Genomic DNA, 13,960 nt, shown 5'->3' on the forward strand with positions numbered 1-13,960 from the left:
GAAGGAAACCTTCAAGTTTATTTCCAATATACTATTTGCCCTGAGTGAGTCATTAGGGGTTCCTTATCCCAAAGGCAGAGTAGTCCCTGAATGCAACACACAGTAGTACTGTGTATCCCTATAGAAAAGCAGTCATTCTTTTTTAACCTGTTTCCCCTAAAAGCAGATGATATATTAGGTTCTTACAGATCTCAAATATATGTTTGTACTGGGTAGTCTTCAAACCACTGGAACATCAATCACTTTAGATCACACGGGGTACATGGAAACATCAGGGAACCTGATTGATGAAGTCAAGAGTTGGTCTCATCTACAACATATGCAAGACAGTTTCATTCAATATTCTCGGACAGATTACTTGGCTCTACCCTGAGTTAGCAGGTTAGAAGCTTTGTAACTAGTTAATAGTATCTTTCATTAAAAAAATTTTGTCCTGTCAGATATAGTGACTAATTATTCACACACTCTGCTCCTAAGAAATATAACCCAGCTCAAGTATAAGAACAAAACTGCTTACCTGAGGCTCTCTCAAAATTCAGTTTGTTTCATCCCCCCCGCAACCCCCCCCACCCCGTGAAAGTACCAATTAATTTATGAACAATCATAAACTCCTAGCATTGTGGGATAATACCTTGCTGCGTTCCCTGATATGGATCTGGTAAGGACCCTTACAGAGCTGAAAATCTTAACAGTTTTCTATCTAAAGTCAATCATCGTCTGCTTACATATGACAAATTTTATTGGAAATTCATGTGACCTCACCATAACTATCTGGCCTTCATGGCAAAGAGTAAGCCCTAAACAACGTATTTATAACATTTTTACAATAGACAATATATATATATGCAGTGCATGAAATTCCAAAACATTTAACAAGCAGACTTCATCAACTACCGATGGCTATTAGCCTTTTAGCTCCTGAAAGGAAATGCTCTTCTTTCCAGCACTCCAATTCACAGGAATCCCTGAATCAATCTTTCTGTGGTGTAAGGTGCAAAATCATGTTGAACAAGTATTCCTTATCCATTGAATATACTGAAATCCAATCCACTGTGGAACCTTTTATTATAGCATCAAATGCGAATACTACCTTTAAGCTTTAGGTGGGACATCTTTATTACACACTCATTATCCCTTCAGTGAGTTCCACTGAAATTAAAGTTTCACTAATTCAACTAGTATATTACAACATTAAGAGCCCTAGTAGTACAGTGTTAAATGCTTGGCTGCTAAATGAAAGACTGGCAATGTGAACTCACCAGTCATTTCAGAAGAAAATTGCGGCAGTTGGCTTCCATAAAGATTACAGCCTTGAAAGTCGTATGGGGCAGTTAACTTGGCCCTTCAACACTATGATTTAGAATCAAATATATGGCATGACTTTTGTGGTTGTTTTTTTTTTTTTTAAAAAAAAATCACAATATAACAAAAGCACATTCCAAGAAACTTGCATTTACAAAGTCTAACTCTCCAATCCATTAAATTTTAAGTTTACATCTTCCATTTTTCTCACACAGGAGTCTATATTTGTTTCACAAGTTATCATCCTCCCAAATCAATCAATTATAACCAGTTTATACTTCATGATCACTATACAATATATTCCCTGAAGCCAGTTTCTGAATTTGTCTTTTGAAGGCTCTTGAACTTTTCCAACTGGGATTCAAAGCTGTAATCAAATTGCCTACAGTTCTATTCATTAAATTTACTCAAATATGAATGTTCTCATAGTTAACTGATTCCTAATTTGTCCTTTTCTCATCCATGTACAGACACATCTGTGTTTATTTTAAAGACTCTTTCCACACTCCATTATCTTGAAAAGTTGTAGCCGAGTATGAACTACTTTATACTCCATAAAGGCTCAACTATCTTGACAGTGAGGAGCTTTATTTGTTGACTATGACTTAGAATCATACTGAAATAATCTAAAATAATTTAATTTACACTATAAATTATAAGCCATGAATAAGGATCTCAGATACTCCTTACATTCTTTCCTTTGAGACTTAGTAAGATTTACTTTCTACAGAGAGATTCTCATTATAGTTCCATCCAGAACATTCCCTGCCTCAAAGGTTCTCTGAGATATGCTACTATAATTTCCCACATATATCACATTTAAAGATTCCTCTCCAGTATGAGTTCTTTTATGCTTAGTAAGATTTGATCTGATATTAAAAGCCTTCCCACAATCATTACATCTGTATGGCTTCTTTCCAGTGTGGATCCTTTGATGTTGGTCAAGGACTGATCTATAATTGAAGGATTTCCCACACTCACAATTATAGGGCTGTTTCCCACGATGGACACTTTTATGGTTGATAAGACTTGAGTGTGAGATGTATGCCTTCCCACACTCATCACATTCATAGGGTTTCTCACCTGTATGAATTCTTTTATGCACTGTGAGGCCTGAACTGTTCCTGAAGGCCTTCCCACACCAGTCGCATATATAAGGTTTCTCTCCTGTGTGGATTCTCTTGTGTTGAGAAAGGAGTGAGCTGTAACTGAAAGATTTTCCACACTCAGCACATTTAAAAGGTTTCTCCCCAAGGTGGACTCTTTTATGACTTAGAAGAGTTCTACTTGAGAAAAAAGCTTTGCCGCATTCATCACATGTAAATGGTGTGTTTCCAGGATGAGTACTTTTGTGGTTTATAAGGCTTGAGTGTGAGATGTAGGCTTTTCCACAAATATCACAACCATAGGGTTTCTCTCCAGTATGGATTCTTTTATGTACTTTAAGGCTTGAATTGTTTCTGAAGACCTTCTCACACCTGTCACATTCAAATGGTTTCTCTCTTGTGTGGACCCTTTTGTGTTGAGAAAGGAGTGAGGTGTAATTAAAAGATTTCTCACACACATCACATTTGAAGGGCTTTTCCCCAAGATGAATTTTTTTGTGGTTTACTAGGGTTCGATATGTGATGAAGGCTTTCTCACACTCATCACACTTGTAGGGCTTCTCTCCAGGATGAACGCTTTTATGATTTATAAGGCTTGAGAGTGAGATGTAGGCCTTCCCACATTCTTCACATTTATAAGGTCTCTCCCCAGTGTGGATTCGTTTATGTACTTTAAGACCTGAATTATTTCTGAACGCTTTGCCACACTCATCACATCCAAAGGGTTTTTCCCTAGTGTGAATTCTTTTATGTTGCTCAAGGGCAGAGCTATAATTGAAAGATTTCTCACAATAGCTGCATTTATAGGGCTTCTCCCCAAGATGGATTCCTTTGTGATTTTTAAGGCTAGAACGTGAGATATATGCTTTCCCACACACATCACATTTATACGGTTTTTCACCAGTATGGATCCTTCTGTGAACTTTGAGGCCTGAATTGTTCCTGAAGGTTTTTCCACACACATCACATACAAAAGGTCTCTCTCCAGTGTGAATGGTTTTATGCTGAAGTAGAAGTGAGTTATAACTGAAGGACTTTCCACACTCCTTACATTCATGGGCCTTTTTCCCAGGGTGAATGCTTTTATGGACTGCAAGGCCTGAGCTATAGCTGAATGCTTTGCCACAGACATCACACTTATAAGGTTTCTCTCCTGTGTGGATCCTTTTATGCACTATAAGGCCAGAGCTGTTCCTGAAGGCCTTTCCACACTCATCACATTCATAAGGTTTCTCTCCAGTGTGGATGACCTTATGCTGAATAAGGAGAGAACTATAATTAAAAGATTTCTCACACTCATCACATTTATAGGGTTTATCTCCAAAGTGAATGCTTTTATGGTTTAGAAGTGTTCTGCATGTAATGAAGGCCTTCCCACACTCATCACATTCATAGGGCTTCTCCCCTGTATGGATCCTCTTGTGGACTCTGAGACCAGAACTATTACTAAAGGTTTTTCCACAGATATCACATTCATAGGGTTTTTCACCTGTGTGGATCCTTTTGTGCACCCTGAGACCAGAGCTATTCCTGAAGGCCTTTCCACACTCGCCGCATTCATAGGGCTTCTCCCCAGTGTGAATTCTTTTATGTTGGTCCAAGACAGAGCTATAATTGAATGATTTTCCACACTCATCACATTTACAGTTCTTCTCTCCAGAATGGGTACTTTTGTGGTTTATAAGACTGGAATAGGACATATAGGCTTTCCCACATTCCTCACATTTATATGGTTTCTCTCCAGTATGGATCCGTTTGTGGACTCGAAGGCTTGAGCTGCTTCGGAAAGTCCCTCCACAGTCATCACACTCATAGCGTTTTTCCCCAGTATGCATAATTTTATGTTGTACAAGGCGGGAATTATATTTAAAAGATTTCCCACATTCCTCACATTTGTGTAGCTTCTTAACAGCACTGGTTTTCAGCTGTAAATGGAGGCGAGAATTTCCATTAATGTATTCCACAGATCTGTCATGCTCACAGCTTTCCTGTTCTACAGAGGGTGTGTTAGGGGTAGTATGTTTTGAACTCAAATGAAAACTTTTCTCAGATGCCTCATTTTCATGCTCAATATTTACATTTGCTGTAGTTTTGGCTTTGCCAAACGTTTCCTTAATGCCATTTATATCTTCCTTCATTCTTCTCTCCTTAGTCTTTTCTAATTGATTCTCTACTGTGCTATCCCAATTGCAAGTTTCATCAACTTTAAATTCACGCATATAATCCCTGTGAAGACCTTCCATTTTCGGGCACTTAGATTCTGCATTTTCAAAATTTTCATGTTGCTCAGTTGATTCTTCCACAGTACTTCTTGTCTTCAAATGTGACACTAAACCAAGAAAACAAAAAAAATATACTTATTCACTCTGTTTAGAAAAAATAAAAATTATACCAAATATACTTATTTATTTAGCAAATATATAGTGAGTGCTGTGTAAAATAGTACTACTTTAACTACTGAGCAGCGAGCATGGCAAAATTGCTGCCACTGTGGTGATAATACCACAATGCTAGAGCTCTAGATTTTTAATGGAACAGAGAATTTCTAGTCTTACATCAAAATAGCTCAGCATGTAGGCAAGTCGAAATGGATTGATATGAACATAACTAAGGCACTACACTGTTCAGTTTTCTAACAATGTCATTCAGTGTAGAAAAATAAAAAGAGGGCTTAAGAACTCTAACTGGGGAACAAAGAAAAATATAAGACAAAAGTTAGAAGATATATTCAAGAATGTTGTTGCTATGTGCCATCGAGTCGCTTGCGACTCATAGTGATCCTATGTACAACAGCCCTAGATAGGTTAAAAAACTAAAGAAGAGGAAAATCAATACCTGATTAAAGATGTCAGAGAAATAGTTCTCAGATAATGAGGATGGCAACATCAGAGATTGGTAAGAAAGCAAACTTTAGTTATCAGGAGTTGGTTTGGCCTCCTGAATTTACCTGACCCCGAAAGTGAGCAGTCCCCACTTGTCACCAGAGGAACAGTCTAAACAACTCTGGCTTAAAGGAATGAAGCTTTGATTTCTACCTACTACAGACTAACTAACTACCGTTAGAACATAACAGTTTATCAAGCAAAAGAAGAAATACCACCTATGTTCAAACATCAAGTTGGCCTTGAGAGAAAGTTACTTAAACTTTCTGTGCCAGTTTCCTCTTCTATAAAACAAGCACAACAAGACTCTTGTGAATATTAAATGAGGTAACACAAATCATTTAGAATAGTGGCTGCCACTTGATGAATGCTAGAATGTGATATAAGTATGCTTACTATCTAATTTATTATCCTACTGTAATTATTAAGAACAATTAGATTGGACCAGGGTCTTCTCAAAGTAGGTTTTAGGGTTCAGGGAGGGCCCTCAGTTCACTCATCCTATCTGGCAGGCAATTTATATAATGTGTATACTATCAGCGTCTACTCCTGGACAGATTCATCCTGAGAGCAAATAGTTCAAAAGCAGTTATCTACCCCCAACTTTAGGTAACCACTTATCTATAATTTAAACATAAAAAAAAAAATACCAAATTCATTACCCGGGAGTCAACTCCAACTCACAGTGACTCTCCACTGGCTTCCTTAAGCTGTAAATTTCTCTAGAAGGAGACTTCCCATCTTTCTTCCATGGAACATCTGGTGGATTTGAATCACCAATCTTTTGGTCAGTAATTCAACATATAATCCACTACAGCTGATTGTTGTATACAAGTCAAATGTGATTCACAGTGACCCTATGAATAACAGATCTGAACTGTGACCTATCCTACACCATATTCATGATCTCTGTCATGTTCAAGCCCACTGTGGTAGTCACTATGACAAATCAGATTAGATGACAGATTTAACTAAAATTAAAATCTGGATCTTGAGCCTTGAGCTGGAGTTTTAGATTTTGTTGTCAGGAATCTGGTCTATCTTGACAATTTTCTGTCATTCATATTTAAAAACCCTAGATGTGGATATACGAGGTGGAACCAAAGACTAAAAGATATACATTTTGGGGTACAAATGTTAGACGAACACAATCTATATATTTATAGATAGATATATCTATATATATAGATAGATATATAGATATATCTATCTATATATATATAGATATATTACAGACTTCGAATTGAATTTATATAATTAAGGAGGCTAAAGAACTCAAAGACATCACCAGGAAAATAAAAGTATTGTTCAGAAGACATTAAAACATAAAATAGCTCAGCTGAGGCAGCTTCACAAATAACCTATTAATTATGGACATTAGAGAACAGAGAGAAATCATGGCATATCCTAGTTTACTTATATCCCGTTTATTATTAGTTTAGCCAGTGCAGTCCTTGTCAATTCAAATGTAATGGCTACCGAGTAGGCAATGTAATTTCAACCATTAATAGCACACCTTTTATCTGTGCTCTGAATCCTGCTTCATTCATTTCCCACTTTTGGCCCATTTACCTTTGCTTGTTCAGTTCTGATGATACAAAAATAATCAACCCTGGTGGCATGGTACATTACTTGTTATGGTAGCCTAAAGGCTGGCAGTTCAAATCTATTAGTTGTTCCACAGGAGAAAATGGGTAGTCGTCTTCTCTAACATTTAGTCTTAGAAAACAGATAGATGAGTTGAATTCAACTTGATGGAAATGTGTCTGGATTTAAAGCAACAAAACCAGATCCTCCTATAAACACAAGCCACCTCACAGACAGAAATTGTTAGAAAAAACAAAAAAGAAGAGCTATGAGGAGAGATTATTGGTTTTAGATGCTTTCAAGTCAGCTCTGACTTATGGTAATCCTATACAAGCCAGAACAAAGCACCATCATCACAGTTGCTGCTGTGCTTGCTTGAATCCATCGTTGCTGCCACTATGCAAAATCCATCTTGTTGAAGGTCTTCATCTTTTCCTCTGATGCTCTATTTTACCAAGCACAATGTATTTCTCCCGAGACTGGACCCTCCTGACCACATCCTCAAAGTATGTGAGTCAAAGTCTTGTCATCCTTGCTTCTAAAGAGAATAGCCATACCAGACACTAAAGCAGACTACAAAGGAGGCTGCTCTCTCTGAAATAATTTAACACTGACAGACAGACAGACTACTGGAAAAGAATGGCAAGTCCACTATATTAGGGAGCTCTGATGGCCTTGTCATAAAGTATTGTGCTGCCATCCCAAAGGCACAGAATTTGAATCCACTAGCAGCTCTGTGGGAGAAAGATGGGCCATCTCTTCTCTTGCAATTTATAGCCTCTGTACTGGAGGGTAATAAAATGACCAAGCATTTAAGACTGGTTGAGTAAACTATGATATTTAAATACAAATAGAGAATCCAGAGAAGACGTGAAAGATTTCTGAGTTCTATGAAGCAATTTCTAGGATATACTGTAGTCAGAAAGCAAAGTGGGAAAAAGCACATATGCTACATTTTGTGTTTGAAACTGCTGTTGTTGTTACGTGCCGTAGAGTTGCTTGCGACTCATAGCGACCCTATGTACAACAGCCCTAAACTCTGCTCTGTCCTGTGCCAATCGCACTGTCTCCGATACACCCATCCTGATTACCCCCGTCACTGAATCAATCCACCTCATAGAGGGCTCCCCCTCCTGTGCTGTCCCTCTACCCTACCAAGCATGATGTCCCTCTCCAAGGGTCAACATGTCCAAAGTATGTTAGACGAAGCCTCAGAATCCTTGCCTCCAAGGATCAGCCTGCTTTAACCCCCTCCAGGATGAACAACAAAAAAACCCAACCCAACCCAATTAATCTAGGAAAAATAAACCAAACAAAAAAAAACTTCCATGGTGAGACAACAGCAGTGAAAGTGCAATGACATCCTCAGCCACTGTCTTCCCGTTACCTCGCCACAACCTTCGGAGATGCAACTTTTCTGTGCCATAGGGACTGTGCAGCAGCACTTTTCACCCTACGCCTTCACAACTGAGGGACCGTATTGGCAATTGCTAAAATAGACTTTTCAATCGTTGCTTCTGACACTGGACTGAGTGAAGAGATCTCAGTTTACACCCGTGACAGTCCCAAATGTTACAAACAAACAAAACAGTCATCAGGTGTGGTGGTTTCCACGGTGATTGTCTCACACTTAACAAGATCACTGAAGCAAGACTCAAGATGTATAAACACTCCAACAATAAGGCCATGACCACATGGGCCATTGCTGCCATGTTCTCCACCTCGTGTACTCACGGCATTTCTTCCCCTACTATGTCTACAACATCACTGGCAGACTGGACAAAGACGGGAAAGGAGCTGTGTACAGCTATGATCCAGTGGGCTCATACCAGAGACTCCTTCAAGGCTGGGAGGGGGTCAGCCAGTGTGATGCTGCATCCATTGCTCAACAACCAGGTTGGGTTTAATAACATGCAGAATGTGGAGCACATCCCACTGTCCCTGGACAGGGCCCTGTGTCTGGTGCAGGATGCCTTCATTTCTGCTGCAGAGCAGGATGTGTATACAGGGGATGTGCTCAAGATCTGTATTATCACCAAGCACGGTGATAGAGACTGTACCCCTTCGAAGGGACTGAGTCCTGAACGCTGTGAAAAGAACAGCTCTGTCTCTGGCTACAGGCTGCTGCTGTGGCCCACCTATCTCCTTAAAAGGCATGGGGCCCAACCTCTGCCATCCCAGACCCTGTCACCGACCGGCCTTATTAAAGGGCCTGTGGCCGACCTGCTTCACTGTGGGGCCTGCGGAAACGAAAAAACAAAACAAAAAACTTTCCGTGTTAAATGAGCACATCTAGCATTCTACTATCAGTCTGTTTGTATTATCATTCTCTGTTAAAAGGAATAGCTTATTCTGGGGTTAAGACAAGGTAGAAACAGTTGGATTTTCTTCTTTCAGGAAGGAAACAGGTACTCAAGAGAAAATACTTGTCCCAAGAACACAAAAGCAAGCCTGAATCCCCAATTTAGGCACCATAATAATGGTGGTGGTTGTTATGTGCTGTCGAGTCGCTTGCAACTCATAGCGACCCTATGTACAACAGCCCTAAAACTATGCTCTGTTCTGTGCCAATCACACTGTCTCTAAATCGATCCACCTCATAGAGGGTTTTCCCCTCCTGCAATGTCCCTCCACCCTACCAAGCATGATGTCCTTCTCCAAGGACCAGTCTCTCCCCACAACAAGTCCAAAGTATGTCAGACGGAGCCTCAAAATCCTTGTCTCCAAGGAGCCACCCGGTTTAACCCTCTCTAGAATGAATCTGTTTGTTTTCCTAGCAGTCCATGGTACCCTCAATACTCTTCTCCAGCACCACAGCTCAAAAGCATCAATTCTCCTTCTATCCTCCCTAGTCACTGTCCAACTGTGATGCATAACAAGTGATTGCAAAGACCATGGCCTGTATCAGATGCATTTTAATCTCCAGAGTGACATCATTGCTCTTCAGGACTTTGGAAAGATCCCTAACAGCAGACTTTTCCATTGCAATATGTCTTTTAATTTCCTGGCTACTGGTGCCAAGAGTGTTGACTGTGGAGCCAAGCAAACTAAAGCTGTGAACAATCTCAATCTCTTCACCATCCATCCTGATGCTGTCAATTGGCCCAGTGGTGAGAATCTTTGTCTTGACACTGAGCCTCAATCCATATTGAAGGCTGCAGTCCTTGAACCTCTGCAGCAAACACTTCAGGTCCTCCTCAGTTTCAGCAAGCAGGGTTCTGTCATCTGCGTAATGCAAATTGTTGATAGATCTTCCACCAATCCTGACCCCACATTTCTTCTCATAGAGCCCAGCCTCTCGGATAATCTGTTCTGCATACAGGTTGAAAAGGTATGGAGACAGGATGCATCCCTGGCATACACCCTTCCCAATTTTGAACCATGCAGTGTTTCCTTGCTCCGGTCTGATGACTGCCTCTTGGTCCAAGTATAGGTTTCGCATTAGCATGATCAAGTATTCTGGGATTCCCATTCTTCTCAGAGTCAGCCACAGTTTGTTATGATCTACACAGTCAAATGCCTCTGCATAATCAATGAAACACAGATAGACACTCCTCTGGTATTCCCTGCTTTCAGCCAAGATCCATCTAACATTAGCTGCAATATCCCCAGTACCACAACCCCTTGTAAACCCAGCCTGGACTTCCGGCAGTTCTCTGCTGATGTGCTGTTCCAGTCGTTTTTGGATAATCTTCAGTAGAATCTTGCTTACATGTGAAATCAATGATATTGTTCTATATTTTCTACACTCTGCTGGGTCACCCTTCTTTAGGATGGGAACAAATATAGATCTCTTCCAGTCAGTTGGCCAAGTGGTTGAATATACCATGAACTGCTAAGAACACAAACAGATTCATCCTGGAGAGAGTTAAACCAAGCTGCTCTTTGGAGACAAGGATTCTGAAGCTTCTTCTTACATACTCTGGACATACTGCAAGGAGGGATCGGTCCTTGGAGAGGGATGTCATGCTTGGGAGCAGGAGAAGACCCTTGATGAGATGGACTGATTCAGTGACTGGGGTAATGGGGTTAGGTGTGTCAGAGACAGTGAGATTTGGCACAGGATAGAGCAGGGTTTAGGGCTGTTGTAGAGGGTCACTCTGAGTTGCAGGTGACTTGACAGCACATAACAACAAATTTTGTATATATATAGTTTATGGGGGAAGTGAATAAAAAAATAGTATAAATGAAGCAAAATATTAAATATAGGCAGATCTAAAGTGGTGAACCATTTTCAATTAAGAGTTTCATTTCCTTCTTTCTAAAGAAAGTCTTAAGAGACTATGGCAGTGTAGTGTGTTGCATGCTGTGCGACTGTTTGAAATTACCAATAGCTTCTACAAGACAACAGTGGGAAAGTCCTCCTGTTTAAGATTTACATTCTCCAGAACCTGATTAGTATAGGTCTAAGTTAGGTAGCTACTACAGATTTTACCGGATGCTGCATAGGGTTTAAAGCAAGGCATGTGGCCCTTTTTAATCCCCCTTGTCAAAACATTATTGTTTGAGTAACAATGAAGACCTGGAATTCCTAAGCTACATGAGAAACTGTTTATATGATAACTTCTTTGAATTCTCAGATGAACTTTTCTACCCTATTGTCATTTCCCTAAGCCAGGTAAATACTGTTTTCTTTAAATTTGAGTTATTCAACCTTTTCTTCTTAACCAGGATTTCCGTTTAGTTGGATCCATAATCAACACCCATGGTAGTTGTTAAGTGCCACCTAGTTGAGTACGTCTCATAGCGACCCTATGAACAACTGATCTGACCCATCCTATCCTGCACCTTTATCAACCCTAACACATTTGAGCCCACTGTCGCAGATGTTCTATCAATCATCTCAATAAGGATCTCCCTCACAGACCCTCCATATCTCTAAGCATGATCCTTTCTAAAGAAAAGCCTCTTTTAATATGATCAAAATGTGATAACTTTGCCTCCAAAGAACACTGCTTTTATTTTTTTCCAAAATGTTTGTTCTTTTGGCAGACAATGAGATATTCAATACTCTTCAACAACACAACTCAAATGCATTGACTTTTCTCTTGTTATCCTCATTCACTGTCCCACTCTCTGATGCATAGATGATCAGGAAGACTGTAGTTTAAATTAGGCACACCTTTGTCTTTAAACTGACATCACTGCTCTTTAGGACTTTGGAAAGATTCCCAACAACAGATTACAATGGTACACGTCTCCTGATAACCTACTAGTAGGGCCAAAGAGCTGACTGTGGATCTAAACAAGTTGAACTCTTGAAAATGTCAATCTTTTCTCCATCTATCAAAATATTGCCTACTGGCCCAGTGGTGAAAATTTTTTTTCTTGATGCTGAGGTGTAACCCATGTTGAAGGCTGCAGTCCTTGGTTTTCTGCAGCAGCAAGCACTTCAAGTCCTCCTCACTATTAGCAAGCAAGGTTGTGTCATTTGCATAATGCAGGCTGTTGATAATTCTTTCTCTAACCGTGATTTCACACTTCTCCTCGTAAAGTCCAGCTTTTCTGATGATATTTTGCTCAGCATAAAGACAAAAGACAACCTCAACACATTCCCAAGGCAGGAGCAGTCAAGAAATCAAAAGATGTTTCCCACTGTGAAAAATCTACTAAGGACCTCTCTTAAGTGCTAAAGCGCAGTGATGTCAGTTTGAAACCCAAGGTGCTCCTGATTGAAGCCATGGTATTTTCAACTGCTTCCTATGTATCTCAGAGTTGGACTATGAATAAGGATGACTGAAGAATTAATCCTTTTGAATTGTGATGAGACCATGGAATGTTCAATAATCTTCAAATCCACAGCTCAAAGGCATCAATTGTTCTTCTGTCATCTTTATTGTTTATTGCTATGTTCTCAGATGCACAGCAATGAATCAGACAGACCATGGTCTGAATTGAATTAGATGCACCTTCGTCCTCAAACATCACTGCTCCTCAGTAATTTGAAGAGGTCGCTGGCTGCAGACTATCCCAGTGCAATAGATCTCCTGACTATTGGTACCAACGGTGTTGACTGTGGATCCAAGGAAGATCAAGTTGTTGACGGTGTCCATCTTTTCTCCATCTATCATCTAGTTACTTATTGGTCCAGTGCTAAGAATTTTTGTTTTCTTGGTGTTGAGATACAATGCATACTAAAAGGTTGTATTCTTTGATCTTCTGCAACAAGTGTTTCCTGTCCTCCTCACTTTCAGCAAGCAAGGTTTTCATCATCGGCATAACGCAGGATACTGATGAGTCTTCCTTCAATCATGACGCCACATTTTTCTTCATTGAGATTAGCTTCTTGAATATTTTGCTCAGCATATAACTGAATAGATATGAAGAGAGATACAACACTGACACACTCCTTTCTTAATTTTAAACCATGGAGTGTTACCTTGCTCTGCTCGCACAACAGTCTGTTAGTTTAGGTATAGGTTTTGCAAGAGTAAAATTAAGTGCTCTGAGATTCTCATTCTTCTCAATGTTAGCCATAACTTGTTATGATCTACACAATTATGTTGAATGAGTTCTTCCCTTTCTGTGGTACAATTCCAGCTCACTGCACATTCCATTATAATACTCTGCTTTGTCATCTTGAGCTGCCCTTTGAAATCTTCTATTCAGCTCTTTTACTTCAGCATCTTTTCCCTTTGTTTGGTCTTCTTGACACTCTGGTGCAATTTTCAGTGTCTTCTGACATCCATTTCATTTTTTACTTTCTCCTCTGTCTCTGTAATGACCTTTTGCCCTCCTAATGGATGATATCCTTGATGTCAACCCACAACTCATATGGTCTTCGATCACTGGTGTTCAATGCCTCAAATCTATTCCTAAGATGATCTTGAAATTCAGGTGGAATAGACTCAAGATTGTATTTTGGCACTCATGAACTTGTTTTAATTTTATTTGAACTTGCACATGAGTAACTGATAGCCTAGTTTTGACTACTGATATTGAGCTTCTCCAACTATCCCTTCCAGAGATGTATTCAATTTGATTCATATGCAGTCTGTCAGGTGAAATCCATGTGTAAAGCTGCTGTTTCTGTTTTTTTACAGAATGGTATTTGCAATAAATACATACAAAATTTGATCATTC

The 13,960-nt window shown here is 39.6% G+C and overlaps 1 protein-coding gene and 1 pseudogene across 1 annotated transcript; one reads left to right on the forward strand and one right to left on the reverse strand.

The window, feature by feature from the left end:
- Nucleotides 1-2,026: 2,026 nt before the first annotated feature.
- On the reverse strand, nt 2,027-4,732 carry ZFP62 (ZFP62 zinc finger protein). The gene has a single exon (XM_006898165.1). It carries the CDS (start codon nt 4,649-4,651, stop codon nt 2,027-2,029), a length of 2,625 nt encoding a protein of 874 aa, XP_006898227.1. The 5' UTR covers nt 4,652-4,732.
- Nucleotides 4,733-8,283: 3,551 nt separating this feature from the next.
- LOC102869268 lies at nt 8,284-8,954 on the forward strand (annotated as a pseudogene).
- The last annotated feature ends 5,006 nt before the right edge of the window (nt 8,955-13,960 follow it).

The sequence above is a fragment of the Elephantulus edwardii genome, unplaced genomic scaffold (genome assembly GCF_000299155.1).
Source record: "Elephantulus edwardii isolate Elephantulus edwardi_28Jun2011 unplaced genomic scaffold, EleEdw1.0 scaffold00221, whole genome shotgun sequence".
Classification (NCBI taxonomy): domain Eukaryota; kingdom Metazoa; phylum Chordata; class Mammalia; order Macroscelidea; family Macroscelididae; genus Elephantulus; species Elephantulus edwardii.

What these genes read in the sequence shown, in the direction of transcription:
- ZFP62 (XM_006898165.1), bottom strand. Translation starts at nt 4,651, where the DNA reads ATGGAAGGTCTTCACAGGGATTATATGCGTGAATTTAAAGTTGATGAA.